Below are 17,988 nucleotides of genomic sequence, written 5' to 3'. Positions count from 1 at the left end.
TATTTGTTGATTCATGTTTGAAGCAGAGTTGCTATTTGCAGCCAAGGCAAGAAATTTGGGTCCAATATTGGCAGGGCTCGCCTCTAGGTTCATCAGCAGGACTGATTTTTAAATGATTAGAGACACTTGTCCTCAACGAAAGTGTTCATGCGCCTTAAAATATCCCTCCCAGGATCAGATGTAATGTGACTCGTGTATATATTTTAAAGCTCTCCGGAAATTGTAAAAATAATTAGTAACGAAAGCTCCTGATCTATTTCTAGGTCGTCAATAATGCCCATCGCAATTGTTTTTATTGAGTCTCCTATTTCCAAAATTCTTCTATCTGTGTACAGTTAAGTTATATACAGGAGGAACGGATTTTGGAGTCCTTACCTTGAAATCCGGTCATTACTTCAAAGGGTACCACATCAGATTATCTTTATACATAAAGACTTCTGGGCGCACATATGAACTTGAGTCAGCAACATGCATGAGAATTTCTATTTCTTTGAATGTGAGCCCCTGGCTCGGGGAGAGGGGGGCATTGTTGAACCTAAATAGATACGCGAACACTAGCTTTAAAAACTGTCTTCTCAACCTTCTACTACACCATTGAGCATCTACGAAGATGTAGAATTGATTAATCTATGTGACCGATTGATAGTTATCAATATAGAGTTGATTATATTTCTCTTTCAACACAGTAAATCTGATGAACTGGGCTGCAGGCCAATATTTCCGATTATTCTCATCCTATATTCAGCATTTGTGACTAATTTTCTAAATTGGTTTCATGATAACGTTTTCTATATTTTAGGTACTGAGACTGGGAATATTTATGAGAGTTGGTTATTATGAGGTTTAATTTTGATCTGAATCAAATTAAATATTTACTGGTTGGATGAATCAGAAATTTGGAGCACCTGACAAGGGATAATCAAGCATATGCTATTCAGGGTTTTTGAAATAAAATGGCAGATATTTTGAAGCTCCTCAAATTCCACATACTTGATTGGGTAATGTTGATTGCATTGGGAGTTCTTGAAGGTGTACTTAACGTAATTATCCACCCCTTCAGACGTTTTGTTGGAAGAACGATGTTGGAGAACCTGATGTATCCTTTAAAGGGTGACACTGTGCCTTTCTGGGTTGTAGCTGTAAGTATAAGCACATGGTTTATGACATCTTCTAGGATGTGACATCAATCCTCTTAAGTTCACTATTTTTGTATGTTATGCATTCTCTATATTCCTGACTGTATATTTACGTTCGTAGATTGTAGCAACTGGATTTCCGATAGTTTTGTTCTTTCTTCATTTTGTCAAGAGGAGGAGATTTCAAGACATGCACCATGCAGTGCTTGGTAAGTTTTCAATGTCAATAATATTGACTGGTGGCACCTTTGTCAAGTACTAGGTTGTTGCAAAATTATTGCCTTCAAACTTGGTGATGATTTTTCTCTCCCCTTTAAGGTTGTATGGCGTGTCAATCTTGTGGACTGTTAGAAAAACACCTTTGAAACTCTTGCAGCATATATTTTCTGCAAACTATTTCCCATGAGCCTTGCTCTACACAAAGGATAATGCCATCTTTAAGAGTTTCAATTGAGATACCTTACAATCACACATTGCATTTTGTGCTTATGCATCCTTGAATTTCGTCTTCCTCTTATTTGATCAGTCATCTAAAACTGGCCAAGTTGATGGTATGAGAGGGCACTTCAGGCGGTGACGAAAGTTTCATCTTCATCTGGTGGCGATGTATACAGCTTCTTATTATGTGGAAGCGTATCAATTTTATAAAATGTATTATTTCCCAAAGAGATCAGTCAGATTTTTTTTGTAGGTTAGATTTCTTTAAAATTTGATAGCATGAAGCAGCCATAGACATTAAACTAACGACGGCATTTCTGAGAACCCACAGGGTATACATTGGTAGCATGATGTGGTATCAGAAGCGCACAGTTTTAGCTCTAGGTGCTGGTTACAAGAGATGAATATATTCCCCTGCTTGCTTAATAGTGTCACTGTCATGAGGTTGAGTGTAAATTGCATAAGGTCTTGTACCTATTTGATCATTCGTCTCCACATTACTATCTCCTGGTGAAGCCATTTCGGAGAACCCACAGGTTGCACATTGGTAATATGATGCGGTAAATCAGAAGCTCACAGTTTTAGCTCTGCTTGCTTATAGTATTCGCTGTCATGAGGCTGAGTGTGCAATTTAATATTCAATGGCTTGCTCCCATTTGGTCATTCATCTCCACATTACTATCACCTGGTGAGTTGCCTTATGGGGCTTCTCTGTGATAGATCCTACCCTGATATGAAAGTCCATGAGTTCTTCCATTGTGCTTGGACCTACATTTTTATGGGCACACTTGTTACTTCAATTGATATTCTTCAATTCAGATTTGAATGACCACTCTAATTAGGGAGATCACTGTGGGATATTACCCCAATATTCTGTATTGCAATTCATATTTAGGGACATCACTGTGGTATATTACTCCAATATTCTGAAGGACATTTGTGCACATTATAGTTTCTTTCATAAGCTGGGATTAAACTCTAGTTATAGTTTGATTGGAGATCATACCCCTCTTTAGAAGGTGCTACTGTCTCAATGTGGCAGGGGTTCTAGAATGGAGAGATTATGGCATTCACTTCACGTTGCTTGAGTTTGCTATGAGATTATATCACAGACTATCTCATTGATTGTACTTCTATATTAGTCCAACTCTTAATTGTATGAGATTCCAGAATCCTTCAAAACCCACATAAAACCCAGATAGCAGCTTATGCTTGGGTAAAACGTAGCTTTGCTTACTAAGTTCTTTCTTTCTTTCCTATTTACTCAAGTTTCTAAGTCACTTACAAACTCCCTTGTTCTTTCGCTTCTTTTATAATAAAATTCAATGGGTAAGATTGGATATATTCTAGTCTTATGAAGGTATATATTAGTCCAACCCCTAATTTGGCTCTCCATTTGAACGTCCACTTCATGACATGCAATGGACTAAGGTCTAATATGTCTGTTGTGGGAGTGATGGGAAACCTGTTTTTCCAACACTCTTTTCAATGGTAATGTCAGGTTTACTTTTCGCAATCCTGCTAACAGCAGTAATCACCGATGGTCTCAAGGATGGACTTGGACAACCTCGGCCAGACTTCTTTTGGCGTTGCTTTCCAGACGGTGTACAGGTGAGAGCATTAACCTCGCATTAACTAGCTTCTGATCTATTATGTAGCCTTGTTTTTGGGTTAAAATTTGCATGATAATGCATAGATGGCTAGTACAGAGCCAAAGAAGAATGTATGCGGAGAGGATGTATTAAAAGACGACTGTGTGTTTGATGTCTATTCGATACAGGTTTTCAATAACACAACCGGTGAAGTGATTTGCCATGGGGATATTAAAGTCATTCGAGAAGGGCAGAAAAGCTTCCCCAGTGGCCATACGTCATGTTTGTACACATCAGACTACATACTATTCTGGATTTTTGTTTTACTGTTCAGAGAACTAAACGTGCGTAAATATGATGAGAACAACAGGCTGTACGCTGTTGACGAACTTAGGCTTAAACTGATACCTTCTGTTGAAGGTTGTCTTAAGGCTTGTACTGAAAATATATATCACCTGCAGGGTCCTTTGCAGGCCTAGGTTTTCTTTCGTTCTATCTTAGTGATAAAGTGAAAATATTTGATCGTAAAGGGCACGTTGGAAAGCTCGTGATCGTGTTGGCTCCACTGATGCTGGCCACTGCCATTGGAATATCACGTATCGATGACTATGTGCACCGTTGGCAAGATGTTGTGGTCGGTGCGCTTCTTGGTATGTCTCGTGACTACAGCTGGTTGACGATATCTTGAATGAAAATGTGAGAAGCTAATTGGTGTCCTCTTCTTGTTTTAGGTTTGGGTATCGCATTCCTTTGCTATATACAGTTTTTCCCAGCTTTGAATGAGGAAGGCGGTAAGGGAATCTACTTAATGATTGCCAACACTATGTAATCATTTTCCAAGTGTAAAATACAGCACCACATTTTCTCGCTCTTAACAAAAATTTCGTTCTGTGTCATGGTAGATATTGTGGACTGTGCGCAACATCCATCAATAATGCCTCCTCTATGGACCACTTCTCAACTCACACAAGATCACCTATAGGGAGGGCATTTACTAGTCTCTTTCCCAATGGAATAGAAGGTGGCAAACTTGACCTGATACATTGGTGATGTACTGTGCATATTATTATAGATTCTTTGTAACCAGGGTCAATCTTGATGGTTTGTATTGTATGTTGCCCTCAATTAGCTCTCTTGTCGCAATAACTTTTTGGAGTTGTTCCTTTTGAAACTCGATGTTGCACTCTCTCTTGTAAAATTGTATTATGATGTGAAATCGAGCTAGTATTAATTGAGACCTTTCAAGAGCTCATTCGAAAGACAGTCCATGAAATATAGTTTAATTTCAACATCCATGCCATGTGTGTTCTATGTGCATATATACATATATAATTTCTCATATGTATATCATTGTGTGCACATGCACACACACCCGTAGACCACTTGTGTGCCACACCCATGTACACGTGTGTGTGTGTGTGTGTTTTTGTGTGCATGCACGCGTGCATCGGTGTATGTGCATGCGCATGTATTTGTATCCATGGGTGCATTGGTGGGTGGGTGGGTGGGTGTGCATGTGTGCACGCACGCATGTCCGTGCGCATGTGGGTGCGTGTGAGTTCTCTCTCTCTCTCTCTCTCTCTCTTTCCAAGTACTCACCTCAGGTGTTGAGAAAAGAATTTTCATTGATGCTTGCAAAGGGAAATCCTCTATTGGTTTAGGGAAACATGAGGATGAGCTACTTCATAAATAGATTAAAATAGGTTGAGCATTTAGCTATGGTTGGGTCTCTTCCTTACAAGGGGATGAGTTGAATCTGTGGATATTGATGTCCCATCTCCACATCTAGGTGTAGCTCCTAGTATACCTACTATCATGTCTACAAAAAGCACATTACTTGGGAGACAAAGCATTTGCAATGAACAAAAAGTGCATGAGGATTGTAGAGATGGAGATTGGGAGGACTATTATTGATTACAACTTAGCATTCAATGTCATTAGAGCCAATCAATGGTAGAGGATCGAAGCTGTGGCTATAGTTGGCTGATGTGGGTCTTGGTATGGTGTAGATTACAAAAGCATGCACACTAAGGTCTTGGATGAGGAGATTGTCATAATTAATAATGCCCTCACACTTATCAACGAAGGATTGATAGTAAGTTTGGTTGTAGTATCCTATTCGATGGATGAATTGACATCAAGAGGAAAATTATAATCAATATACTATTCTTCTTTTGCTTGGAAACTTTTTTATTTCATGCATGGATGTTGGGAAGCTTAGGCAAGAAATAAAGTTGAATCACGCTTTGTTTTACACACATCAGGTAGGCCCTTATTGTTGATGTGGGGTAGAGAATGTAGTGTAGATTGTCATAGATAATGCAATAAATTGCCAAACATAAGGGGAGATGGTTGAGAGGGATTTTAGTGCTATTGTGTGGACTCCATGCATTGCCCTTTCTTGGACCTCTCATAGAAGATATTGAGAATCTCCCTTGGATTAGTTCAATGAAGGTAGAGGCCAAGAAATTTGTGTCCCTATTTAAGAATAAAGTATAAGCTCTTTCCATCCTAAGGGTATATAGTGCCATAGAGACCATATGACCTTCCAAGTCAAGGTCTCCTTACATTTAGATTGGCTTGGAATGCCTTTTGAGAACCAAGTATATTGTCTCTCCTAAATGGAATGATTCATGGATTATTGAGAGTAGGGTTGTCCAAAGGAATGCCTTAGTGAGTGTGAAGAGTATCGTTGACACTTTATGGTCTCTCTTGATTGTGTTTAGAACCACAAATATGGATGATTATATGGTGGGTCTTCTTCATTTATAATGAAGATAGATGTTGTGTTGTAGAAATGCACACCACTTGAGGTTGATAGGTATTTTTTCAAACTCGCTTTATACTCTTGAGTCATTCATCATTTATGATAAGCTAAAGTGGCAACTAGAAAGCTACAATTTGAGTCTTAAATTTTGATTCTTGTAACTAGTTGAATCTAGGTTACAAGCTAGTAAGTTATAACTATAGCTTCCTAATAGCTATTGTGACTTTTAAAATATGTAGGCTACAAGAGATTAAGGGATCATTATCAAAATATAGACATGGATGAAACGTCCCATACAAGGAATGGCCACTCTTTTGTATCCACCATTCACATCCCTAAAGATATTCATCTATTGTCCAATGAAGATGCTAATGTAACTCGCATCTTCAATGACGATGAGTAGATTTTTATGGATACACAATTCCTCATATCGAAATTCCCTTGGTTTAGCTTTATGTTAAGCTGCCTCATGAGATCTGTCTGAAGTCCATTGAATGGCTGGAGACAGAGGCCTGTATCACTCCTAACTTGTCGGCCTTTGCACCCGGCATCCTTTCCTAGGTGAGAATTTAAATATTAGATTTTCCATTGAGCACATATGACATGCCACATTACCTGAGATGATGAACCTTAACCACTTTCCCCTCAACTCTAGTCTCTTATTCTTAGTATGGCAAGCCATTGCTTGATAGATAATTATTTATTTTACAAGATTGCTCCATAAGAGCTTGTGAGAGGGACTAGATTGGTTCTTCACCAATGGATACAAAGATAAAATACCGGCTGAGCACACAAAAATTACAAAGATTGGTGTTTTCTAGGGCAAACTCTAGCTATGTAAACTTTAAATAAGTTAAGATCATTAGAGGGACCATTGTAGGTATAGTGTATGTCCAAAATTTAATTGGTATACATATTTCAAAATAAGGTTTAGCATATCATGTTATATGTATGACCAATGCTAACTTGGATTTGTTACTTGTAACTTGCAATAATGCAAGCAAAACCGAATTGTGTCAAGCTCACCCCCCCAGATGATGATTTTGTTGCTTGACATGATACAAAGTAGGAGGAGATATATGCCCAACTAGGGAGAAGGATATTTTGGATAGGAATGTGATGCATACATGCATCAGTATTTTAGTCAATAATGTCCCATTAGTGGAGGCATAGGTGTAGACATGGGTGTGATCACCTCTCTATATACTTTCTCCTAGTCTCCTTCTAGTCCAGTTCCACATGAGTTCATATAGCCAAAGGCATTGGAGGCTTTGAAGAAGTGGTAGAGCAAGAGCTTGATCCTGAGTATGACAATTAGGGCAACATCGATCATTTTCATCATGTAATAGTCACTCTTCAGAGGAGGAGGATGGGAATTATCATAATTAGGATCCAGTGAGGTGACCAACCCATGATGAAACATTGAGCGTCATGATTCCTAGCACATGCATATATTCCTATGAGGACATAATACATTATACACAATATGCATGATGCTATTTAAACTTTTATATTATGTCTGTCGTATTTACTATTTTATATTTGTCTTGGATCTTGGTTGCTAAAGCCTAGGCTCTACTATGTAAGGTGATGATTGAACAATCACAGTTATTATTATGATGTTCATTGAATCATTATTTCCTTTCCTATGAATACATGTGATATGTTTTAATTCTATTGAAGGTCATGCAGTACAAAGCCTTGCTAAGAGACGGTATAGTAGTCAGACCCCATACATTTGAATGGATGATCTGAAGAACATTGGTACTTTGAGTTGAAGATGTTGGAAAGGGCTATCTGTGTTGCTTACCCATCGTTAGGGGAGAACTGGGGTCTCAAAAGGGCCTCATAAGGAATGGATTAAGAAATGGATTAGTCCTAATGAAAGGTCCAAGGTAGGTCCCAAAAAAACCTAACCCCCCCTCAAGTGACCCCACCTCTTACACCTCTTACAAGTGACCCCACCTCTTACACCTCTTACACAACTCTTACTCCTAGGTGGGAACCAAAATTTTCAAAATTCAAAAATTCAAATTTTGAATTCCCTCCCTCCTTCTCTCTCCTCCCTCCCTCCCCCTCCTCCCTCCCCCTCCCTCACTCCCCCTCCCTCCTCCCTCCTCCTCCTCCTCCCTCCTCCCCCCCCTTCCCTCCCTCCTCCCCCTTCCTCCTCCTCCCCCTCCCTCCCTTTCTCCTCCACGCTTGCTCCTTCTGCCCTCCCCCTCCCTCCCTCCCCCATGCCTGCTCCTCCTGCCCTCCCCCTCCCTCCTCCTCCACTGATGTTCCTCCTCCCCCTCGCTCCTGCTCCTCCCTCCTCCCTCCTTCCTCCTCCACGCCTACTCCTCACCCTCCACACTTGCTGATTTGCCCCCCTTTCCTCCTCTTCAACTACTGGTCCTCCCTCCCGCATCCCTCCTCCTCCTCGCCCTCCCTCTTCTTGCATGTTGCTCCTTCAAGCCTACATCTCCACATCTTCTCCTTCTCTACACTCCTTTAGTCATGGCACCATTCGAGAACATCTCCAACAAGTACCAGGTTCACTTAGAGTTGGAGGTTGAATATGCAAGCACACATAGTCTAGGATTGAGGGGAGCTTCCAAAATCCATAGTCTTCGTTTGCAAGGAAAGAAGAATCTCGACCTTTGGGTAGAAGGATCCTTGTATCCTTTAGATACTGCCAACCAAAAGAGCCCTCCTTTCCATACAATGCATGAGCTAGTTCGGTTTCTTGGAAATGGACATGCGGGGTTGCTTGGTTATTGCAATCGGTTAAACAATGCTCAATCAATGGCTATGCAAGCAAGCGAGATGCACAGAGCCCAAGCAGAGATGCTAGCACATTTAGGAAATAGCACCATTATTGCAATGCATAACTCTATGCAAGATCTTCAAAGGGAGAACCAAGATCTTTATGATAAAGCCAAAGCATTGGACTTGGAGCGAAATGGATTGGACTTGGAGCGACATAAATTAGAAGAGTTACTCTATAAGCTAGCTAAGTCCAAAAAAGGCTTGGAAAGATCTATATACAATCAAGTATAATGAGCCGAAGAGAAGGAACGTGAGAAGGCAAAGAACGAGTGCAAAAGATGAAAGAAACACCTTTGGGATTGAAGGAGAGGAAAAGAAGGTACTTACATAACATGGATGCATTAGCACCCACTGGTGGTGCTAGAAAGAGGAGAGTCCGGGCTACAAGGTTGGTTATCAAATGTTCCAATGAGATTACACTCTTTTGTGCTACACTATTTGTGACTAATTTTTTATTGTGTTCTTCTTTAGGAACTTCATGGAAGATGTGATGGGAAGAACATGCGCCTATGTGTGCAAGTTGCTGAGGAGGTGATGAAGGACTTCAAGGATATTGTGGATGCAAAGGAAATGCTTGCAGCTTGTGATATTGCCGGTGTAAGTCGTGAAGCTTACACATCTGTTTTAAGAATTTTCAAGTCTGCTATTTTGGGAAAGTATAAGAAGTCTATAGTGCCCCTACCCACACCTTGGTCTATGAGATGTGCATGGCGAGAAACAAACCAATGTGTAAGAGAAATTCTTGGAGGGTACCATTGCGTAAGGGGCACAATGACTTGGAAGAGTAAAAGAAATCTAGCTTGCAAACCTTTGAGATGAATGCTTTCAACAATGTCTACTTAGATGTTGAGAAACTGCAACAAGCAATAGTCAAATTCTATGGCATGAGAGAAGATGGTAGGAGGAAATCCATTATTGCATTGCACTTTACTTAGTTCATTTCCTATATCGTGTTTATCCTAACAATTTTTCTCTTTTGTTGTTCAGATTGCAATGGAAAGCTCATATTTGTCATCAAAATGGATGAAGCTCAATTGGTGAAAGAACACAAGTTAGAGAGAGTCAGCATCTGCATTATGAATAAAGCCTTAGCCTTTGTTCAAGGGGATGAAGAAGTAGAGCAAGATTTCTCAGTGCAATCAGAGAAAGATATATGGTGGCTTGCAGCATTTGAGACTTCGAAAGAGTGCCATGAGACATTGAAGTGGGTTCTAGATAGAACAGGAATCCCATTGACCATTCGAAGACAAGAGGAAGGGCAAACATTGATAGTCGATGGCCATGGAACCTTTCAAGTTGAATGGCATCTTGCTGGTGATTTGAAGACCTTGAAGTGCTTGTATGGTTGTGATACAGGGGCAAATGCAATGAACACATGCCTTTATTGTATGTGTTCGCAACGTAAGCAAAAGGTTGGCTTACAATGGGAGACTGGCATTCTATCTTGCAGCCAAATGCAAGCTCCAAATCGTGACAAGAAGGATCCAAAGTGGGATCCCATCCCACTTGAGAGAGTACACATATGTACTTTACATGCAAAACTGCGCGTACTTGATAAGAAGTTGTATTTGCATCTTGTTTATGCTTGGAATTCAATTCCGTAAGAAGTATACGCACGGTGCATTGCAGAAGCTGAGAAGTTGTTGTCAGAGATGGGATTCCATGGAGGACATGTCAAACTTAAGGAGGATAAGAAAATGTTTGGGGCAACACAAAATCTTCCTGCAAAAGTGTCCATGGGTGGAGGGAAGGCAAGGAGATTCCTATCGAACCACAATCTCGACAAAGACAAACATACATTGTCTCAAAGTAGTTTGGATTGGGAATACTGGAAAGCATTGTGTGAATGCATGACCAATAAGGCTTCTCATCCTCAAGTAGCAACTTTGAGAGCTAAAGTATGGACAAAGGTAGATGCATTGATAAAATTGCTTCGCCAGGTTCAAATTGATGAGATGTATTATGAAAGGTTCAGGATGGCTGTGAAAGAGTTTATGCAATTAATGGTGAAAGCATGGGGGGAGTTGCACATTACGCATTACATGGTAATCTTGGCACCATCGTAATATTTAGCACTTTCTTTATAAACGGTTTTTGTTGCTGATTTGATTCTCATCTTGTTCGCAGCATATTCTCTATGCACACGGACCATGGTTTGTACAAAATTGGGGTCCTTTGTCAATTTGGAATACACAAGGCATGGAGAAGTCGCACTATTAAGCCAAGGCAGCCTACTTCAAGAACTCAAGGCATGGTGGTGGTGTCACTCGCAACAATGCATTGCATGAGATGTTCGACTGGTTTTTTAGATGTTTACTAGGAAGGAATTTGAAGTCTGAAAAGGCAAAGGCATCAGAACTTGCAAAAGCAGTTCAAATTGTATCAAAGAATAGAGGGCATAGTGCTTGGAAAGCATTTATAGGGAGTTAAGGAGTCGCACATTGGTTGCAAGCTAGAGTGAGAGAAGGGAGCAGATGGGTCCAACCACCAACACAAGCTATGGTGTAATTGTATACAAATATGAAATAAATATATTGCTTATTTTGACGACAATTTGTGTACTCACTCTTTAATATCTTGCTTATTTTTACCAGAATTTTTGTACTCACACGACGTTGGGGAAAGTGGGGACATGGTGAAGGAGGGGGGAGAGAAGGGAGGGGCATGGGGCAGGGCAAGGGGAGGGGTGGAGTGGTAGCAAGGGTGGGGGGAGGGGGGGATGGGGGTATGGGGGAGGGCAATGGGTGTGGGCGGGGCAAGTAGGGGGAGGGCAAGGGGAGGGGAGGGCGATGAGGGTGGGGGGGAGTTGGAGGGGTTAGGGTGGGGACAAAGGGCAGAATGAAACCCTAAATGTAATTAAAAGGATGTCAAAACATGATGGGCCCTTATAAAAAGTTAAAAAAAACCCTAACTCTCATTATTCAATGGCAAGAGTGAAGAGCACTGCTAGACCCACTGGATGCCGCCTCCACCCTTCCTCCCCTAGCTCCACCACCTCCATGGCATCCACGTACATGAACCTATCTGGGTTTGATGGCACCTCCCCTGACTCTAGTGAGCCCTCCCCCAACTCCCCCAAGTCTCGTGAACCCACTCCCCAGTCTCCTGAGCCTTCTTCTCCTCTGAGGTCCCGTGAGCCCACTCCCCAGCCCCAAGAGCATGAGCCTTCCCCTCATCCTTCTCCCCAGCCTTCCCCTCAGCCTCAGCCTTAGCATGGCCCTCAACCCTCCCCTCAGCCTTCCCCTCTCAGCCTCAGCCTTCCCCTCAGCCTCAGCCTGTCCCCTCAACCTGAGACCCTCAGCCTTCCCCTCAACCTTCCCCTCAACCTTCCCCTTAGCCTTCCCGTCGGCCTTCCCCTCCCCATGAGATTTCTCTCCCGATAGAACAAAATGTGTTTGATAACCTCTCGGATATAGAGAGGCTTCCTGAGGGTCAACAGACTGCCAGGAAGAGCACCATCTTCCCTCTCTCGGAGATACATCCCATGGCAGAGATGACCCCTGTGTCCATGAGGAGGGTAAAGCAGACTCTGAGGAAGCCCCATCCCAAAGAAGGCCAAATCTCCAGACGTCAGGGAGAGGAGGACTCAGAGGAGAACCAACGCAGATAGGACCAACGAAAGAAGTTCAAGGCAGATAGGAGGTCGTGGGAAGGTGTTCGAGTACTTGTAAGGCCCCCACCAAGAGTTAGGAAGCCGTACAAAGAAAAACCAGGAGTGCGGGCCCTGAGGGAGATCAGGAAAATGCAGAAGACCACCGACAACTTGATCCCACGTGCTCCATTCCAACGTGTGGTACAGGAGATCGCACAGGGATACAAGGATGATGTGCACTTCAGCACATGAGCTATGGGGGCACTAAAGGAGGATGCAGAGCAAGTGACCACCACTCTGCTGTTCGAGGACGCCAACTTGTGTGCCATCCATGCAAAGCGCGTCAGGTCATGGACAAGGACATGGCTTTGGCGAAGCGGCTACAGAGTGACCCAAGTTTGAAGCCCTAGATTCTCTTGCAGCCCACTCTTAGGACTTAGACCACCCCCTCCCCTTGAAGGCACTATCTTGTATCTAAGGCCCAAGGGTCGATTTTTTTAAAATAAAATATATCGACATTCTCTACACTCTCACATTGTTGTATATTTTCCATTTCAATGCTTGCAGTAAATGATGATTTTAAGTTAAGTTTTGAATTCTGTCAAATCCTGAAGGAATTTCATCGTCACGTAGAACGAAAAAGTGTTCGGCACGTCGCTAGGACCCCAGAAAGCCCAAAACCTGCCACAGTGTGAATTTGGGCATTCTAGCAAGTCCAGAATGCCCAAATTTGCGCCGTGGTGGGTTTTGGGCTTTCTGGGATCCTGACTTGCCAGAATGCCCAAATTCACATTGTGGTAGGTTTTGGGCTTTCTAGGGTCCTGGCGACGTGTCGGACACTTTTCAATTCCACGCGACGGTGAAATTCCTTCAGGATTTGACAGAAATGAACTCTTGGTACCCAGAATTGGTGAAAATGATACTAAATTGGCTAGAAATTTATTAAATTAACACAATTAAAGTGATGGAGAAAATATATCATCAATGACTTAAACAAAATACAATGGAATTCATGACGAGCAATGATAACTTAAAACAAATAATAAAGACGTGTAGTCATGTATCCATTTAAATATATGTTTATATACAAAAGGCCTCACAGGCTATCTTTCTTCTTGGCTAGTTCGAGTACATCGAGAATAGGGGCCTTTGAATCCCCTAGTGGATTCCTAGATATAAATATAGCCGCAACAGCACTAACATCCTCCTCTCTTGCTGCCAAAGACATAGCCATTGCCATCAATGCCCTGCCATGAATGTGCGATCCAAAGGCATTGATAGTAGCTAGGCAGTGTACCAAAATGACTTTGTCGGCATTTCGAGTAATGTTGGAGTATCCGATAGCGTGCAACAATGCCTTGCACTTCAGTAGCTCCAAAGGACCTCGAGGAGAAAAGTTTCCATGAAAGACCACGATATGCTCTGTGACTTTGCCAAGGTAATGGCCAAAGAATGATCTCGCCCAAATGTGCTGGGAGCATTACCCCGTCGAGATGAGAAAGCATCAAGCTCGAACGTATCTGGCAACAATTCAACAAACATTAGAAGACCGACAAAACAAATTATACTGAAAGAACATCAAAATAAAAATTATTGTTTGAACTTACTATTACAGCATCATCGGCATCCCTTCCTCATTTGCAATGTTGATGGAACCAGGTGCCGTGTGATGTTCCATTTGGGAGGTGGACGCTTTCTCCTGACTTGTGTTGGAGGTGGAAGCTTCTACATGAGAGGGTTGTGCATCGTATACGGACATGTCTGCATCCCTCATTGAAACCAGTGTCGTCAAGAGAAAGTCTCCCATTGTCTGGTCTTCAGTACCTAAATCCCCGGGATCTTTAACACTTGTGTCAACATCGAACCCTGATAGGACTTCGAGTGCCTCATCCTCTCATAGTCCAAAAATAATCTCTATGTCATGGAGGAATACGTACTCTTCTCCATCGATTATGAGGGGGGACAAGGACCATAATTCTGAGTTTGGGTCAACGGTCTTTGATGCAGATTCTTGCTCTACTGGGGGCTCTTGAAGTAGGCTCAATGCTTGAGCTGCTTCCATCTCCTCTGTTGGATCGTCAAGACTCTCTTCCATATAGATGTTCAAGTCTAGTCTAGGGACAACCAGATCAGTATTTCTAATAGAGGGGGTGCTAGACAATGAGGCTTCTTCCTCTAAATTTCCTTCTTGGAGAAGGAAGATGAATGTCATCTCCCATGAAAGGAATTTGGTGCTTGTATTTCCTGTGATCCCTCTGTCTAGAATGTCTTGAACTTCGACTGTCCTAAACCCTTCATCTGTAATATTGTCACAAAAGCAGGCCAAGTGCTTTACAAACTTGGGTTCCTCTACGAACAGATACTTTATGTAACTATGGGAACCCATCTCTTTGAAGTGTGGTCAAGTTTATAGGCAAAATTTGAGAAATTATCTTGCATGTAAAGGATGAGATTTGAGAAGTCATCCTTGGCTTGCATATATGTGCCTAGGACATCTAAAGTCCTATCAAACACTAAAAATAGCTCTTCCTCATGACCTGCAAATGCAATTCATGAGAGAACATAGTTCTAGCTAAATCCATGGCAAATAGCAGTTGATGCAGGGAGTAACTTCTGAGGACGGGAGTTTCTATGGCTCTCTAAATGTGAAAGTGAGAATGTGATGTAAAAAGGGCTCTTACCCCTTAATATATATCGAAACCCTAAAAATTAAAATTAATCATAAAATCCCCAAATTTTTTGAAAAACATTTACCACCATGAACTGAAAGGAGAAAACATTAAAAGAAATAACATTTTAATTTAATTGTCCATCATCTTTTGAAGTGATAACTAGGACTTGACAAACAAAAAATTAAATGCTGCACTAGTCAAACACATTGTTAGCAATCTTCAAAGTTGCAGGAGGAATGAAATTGGCACTATGCATGCACTTCTCCACATGGTAGCTGATCTTACCACCATTTTAAAGTAGGACTCTAACATGCCATCCTCCATGACCAATAGGTGTTCTCGCACATCCCTTAGAGTCCATTACGGTGTGACATTCACATTCTTGACATCTCCCTCTTCAACATCAATAGACAAACTTACCCTCGTATTGTCTTCATCATTAGAGTCTAGGGGAAGCCACTGGCCATTTGTTTTCTTCTAGTGCCTGTACTGAAAAGCTAAGTATAACATTTGGCATGACAAATGGTATCTAATAACCACATTGTCTTTACATGCTTGACATTGAAACACATCACCCTTTTGGTCACCTAACCTGGTTCCCCAATTCATCCCAAGTAAATCTTCAAGAGCAACCCTACCCACATCCTTTGTAATCTTGTCCTTGTACGATTGAAATGTCCTCGAGTCCACATTGCTGCAATCCATGTCTTGAAGTTGTGGTGGTGCAATGGTTTGCAGACGGCCATAGCTTGATGATGTCATTGGAGTGATGTATGTTGCATTATACCAATACACATTCTTCATTTGCAAGGAGGCCACCAGCATGCATTTGCTTACCTAAATCCTCATGAATCGCAGTGAACTTGCCTATGAATGATTCAACTAGTTCCCACTCCTCGAGGTCCGAAGGGAAGACATCCGCCACCATGAATAAGAGCTCTTAGAAACCAAACACAAAATTTCCAAATAGACTCATTACACTTATAGGTGAAAAAGGTACACAGATAGAAAGGCTCACAGTGTGATGGTATCCTAGATTGATTGAATGATGGAGGAAGCCGCATATCTTTTCCCATGTAAACATGTTGCACTTTTGCGAGCCATCCTTTCTTCCCAAACTTGAACTTCAAGATGCACCCCTTCTACTCATGCAAGATATCACCTCTCTTGCTCTTGGGAAGCTTATGTGGACCTTTGGCTGATCCTTTCATCACTATCCAGTTATTTAAGCTGTAGGTGCAAGGGATCCACTCATCCAATGCATTTCTAGTGTTGTGGAAGACACAAGAGGTCAAAACATTGCATGGTCTTGTAGCCTTTCTCTTCACCATGCTTGTAGAGGTTGCAACAGCAAGAATGGGACTCCTACATAAGGCAACGCAGCTCCAACAAAGGCACAAAAGAGGGAGAAGAAGAGGGATAGAGCAGTAGCAATAGAGGCATAGGAGAGGGAGAAGGAGAGGGACAAAGCAGCAGCAATAGAGGCACAGGAGAGGGAGGAGAGGGACAGAGGAACAGCAATAGAGGCACAGGAGAGGGAGAAGAAGAGGGATAGAGTAGCTCCAACAAAGGCACAGGAGAGGGAGAGGGGAGAGAGAGAGAGAGCAACTGCAGCAAGCAGGCCAGAGCAGGAGGGAGCAGAGAAAGAGGGGGGAGAGGAAAAATGCATAGGATTCGGTTCAAATTTGAGTGATTTGGCAAGCTGGACCAGAATAGTGGGGGCCAGAGGTCCTAGAAAGAGGGAGGGGAGAAGAAAAATTCGCCACAAGGGCCCTACCATCCCATTGAAGGAAATTTTGGGCTCATGTGGGGGAGGTGCACCTGGTAGGAGGGTCAAACATGGGTTAAGGGGGGGGATGGTTTAGGTGGTCCCTAGTGTAAGGGGAGCAACCAATAGGGGCTCTCTATAGGCCTACCCACCCTCCACCTCAACATACCATTGCACCACACCTTCTAGCACTCTCATTGGTACACCTCAAATCACTCTCTAATCCCTTGAAATTAGGAAACACTAATTGGAGGCCCTTTTGAGACCCCAATTCTCCCCTAATGGCAACAAGCCTCACATACATCTTTTTGAAAGTACAATTGTGGAAGCCCATGTACCATGTTTGTCTTTTTGAGGGCTACAAGGCTTTTGAAGTTGAGATGACCATACCTCTTATGCCATAATGTACTCAAATAGGCATCTTGATTTTGATGATGAGCTACTAGGGCTCTCTAGATTGGAATGGTAGAAGAAATCTTGAACATTCTTCCAATCTTAACACCCTGAGCAATGATGCATTCGGGACTCTTGAGCTCTCTCACGGTACATCCATACTTGTTGAAGATGACTTACATTCACCTGCCCAATAGAGAGAAGGTTCTGTGCCATTGTGGGGACAGAGAATGCATGCCTGCATTACTGTACAAGAATATGTTGCCGATCCCTTCGATTTTGTGGGATGTGTCATCCCCCATCATGATGTCCTCTTTTGGATTCCGATTGGTATGGAGATCAGAGAACCATTCTTTCTCAGGTGTCATGTGGTTGCTTGCACTAGAGTCAAACCACCATGTGTCCTCATCCTTCTGAATCTGAGATGTAGACTGCAATATGAGAACTTTGTGTTGATAGTCCTGAGAGTTGTCTTCATCATAGGCATAGTGGGTGGATTGCCATTGATGACGGTTTCCTTGATGAGGGTTGTGAGACCTATTTGATTGGCCTGCATCGCCTAAGTCCCTTTGTTTCTATCTGCATTCTGGTTCCCAATGGCCTGGGATGCCGCAATAGTTGCAATTTTCCACATCTAGGAGTATTTCCTTGATTTCCTCCTCTTCCAGAGTTACCTCTACCTCTAGGATTCCATGTCCCCCTCTGAGCAGGCAGACCATGACTATGAGTCGATGAAGATAAAGATTGTTTGCCTTGGTAGTGATCTCTACCTTGATTGCTAAAACATCCAGATTTCTTACCTTTACCCCATGTCTAAAATGA

General features: G+C 42.2%; 1 protein-coding gene across 1 annotated transcript; it reads left to right on the top strand.

The window, feature by feature from the left end:
- Positions 1-953: 953 nt before the first annotated feature.
- LOC147879802 (lipid phosphate phosphatase 2-like) lies at positions 954-4,148 on the top strand. Its single transcript, XM_087371607.1, has 7 exons — positions 954-1,139; positions 1,258-1,345; positions 3,076-3,185; positions 3,355-3,448; positions 3,628-3,816; positions 3,898-3,957; positions 4,069-4,148. Exons 1-7 carry the CDS (start codon positions 954-956, stop codon positions 4,146-4,148), a joined length of 807 nt encoding a protein of 268 aa, XP_087227733.1.
- The last annotated feature ends 13,840 nt before the right edge of the window (positions 4,149-17,988 follow it).

This window comes from Dipteris shenzhenensis, chromosome 33 (assembly GCF_047967505.1).
Source record: "Dipteris shenzhenensis isolate YYH24624 ecotype China chromosome 33, Dip_SZ_1.0, whole genome shotgun sequence".
Taxonomy (NCBI): Eukaryota; Viridiplantae; Streptophyta; class Polypodiopsida; order Gleicheniales; family Dipteridaceae; genus Dipteris; species Dipteris shenzhenensis.
Note: the sequence above shows the minus strand (reverse complement) of the source record. Positions and strands in the feature narration are given on the sequence as shown.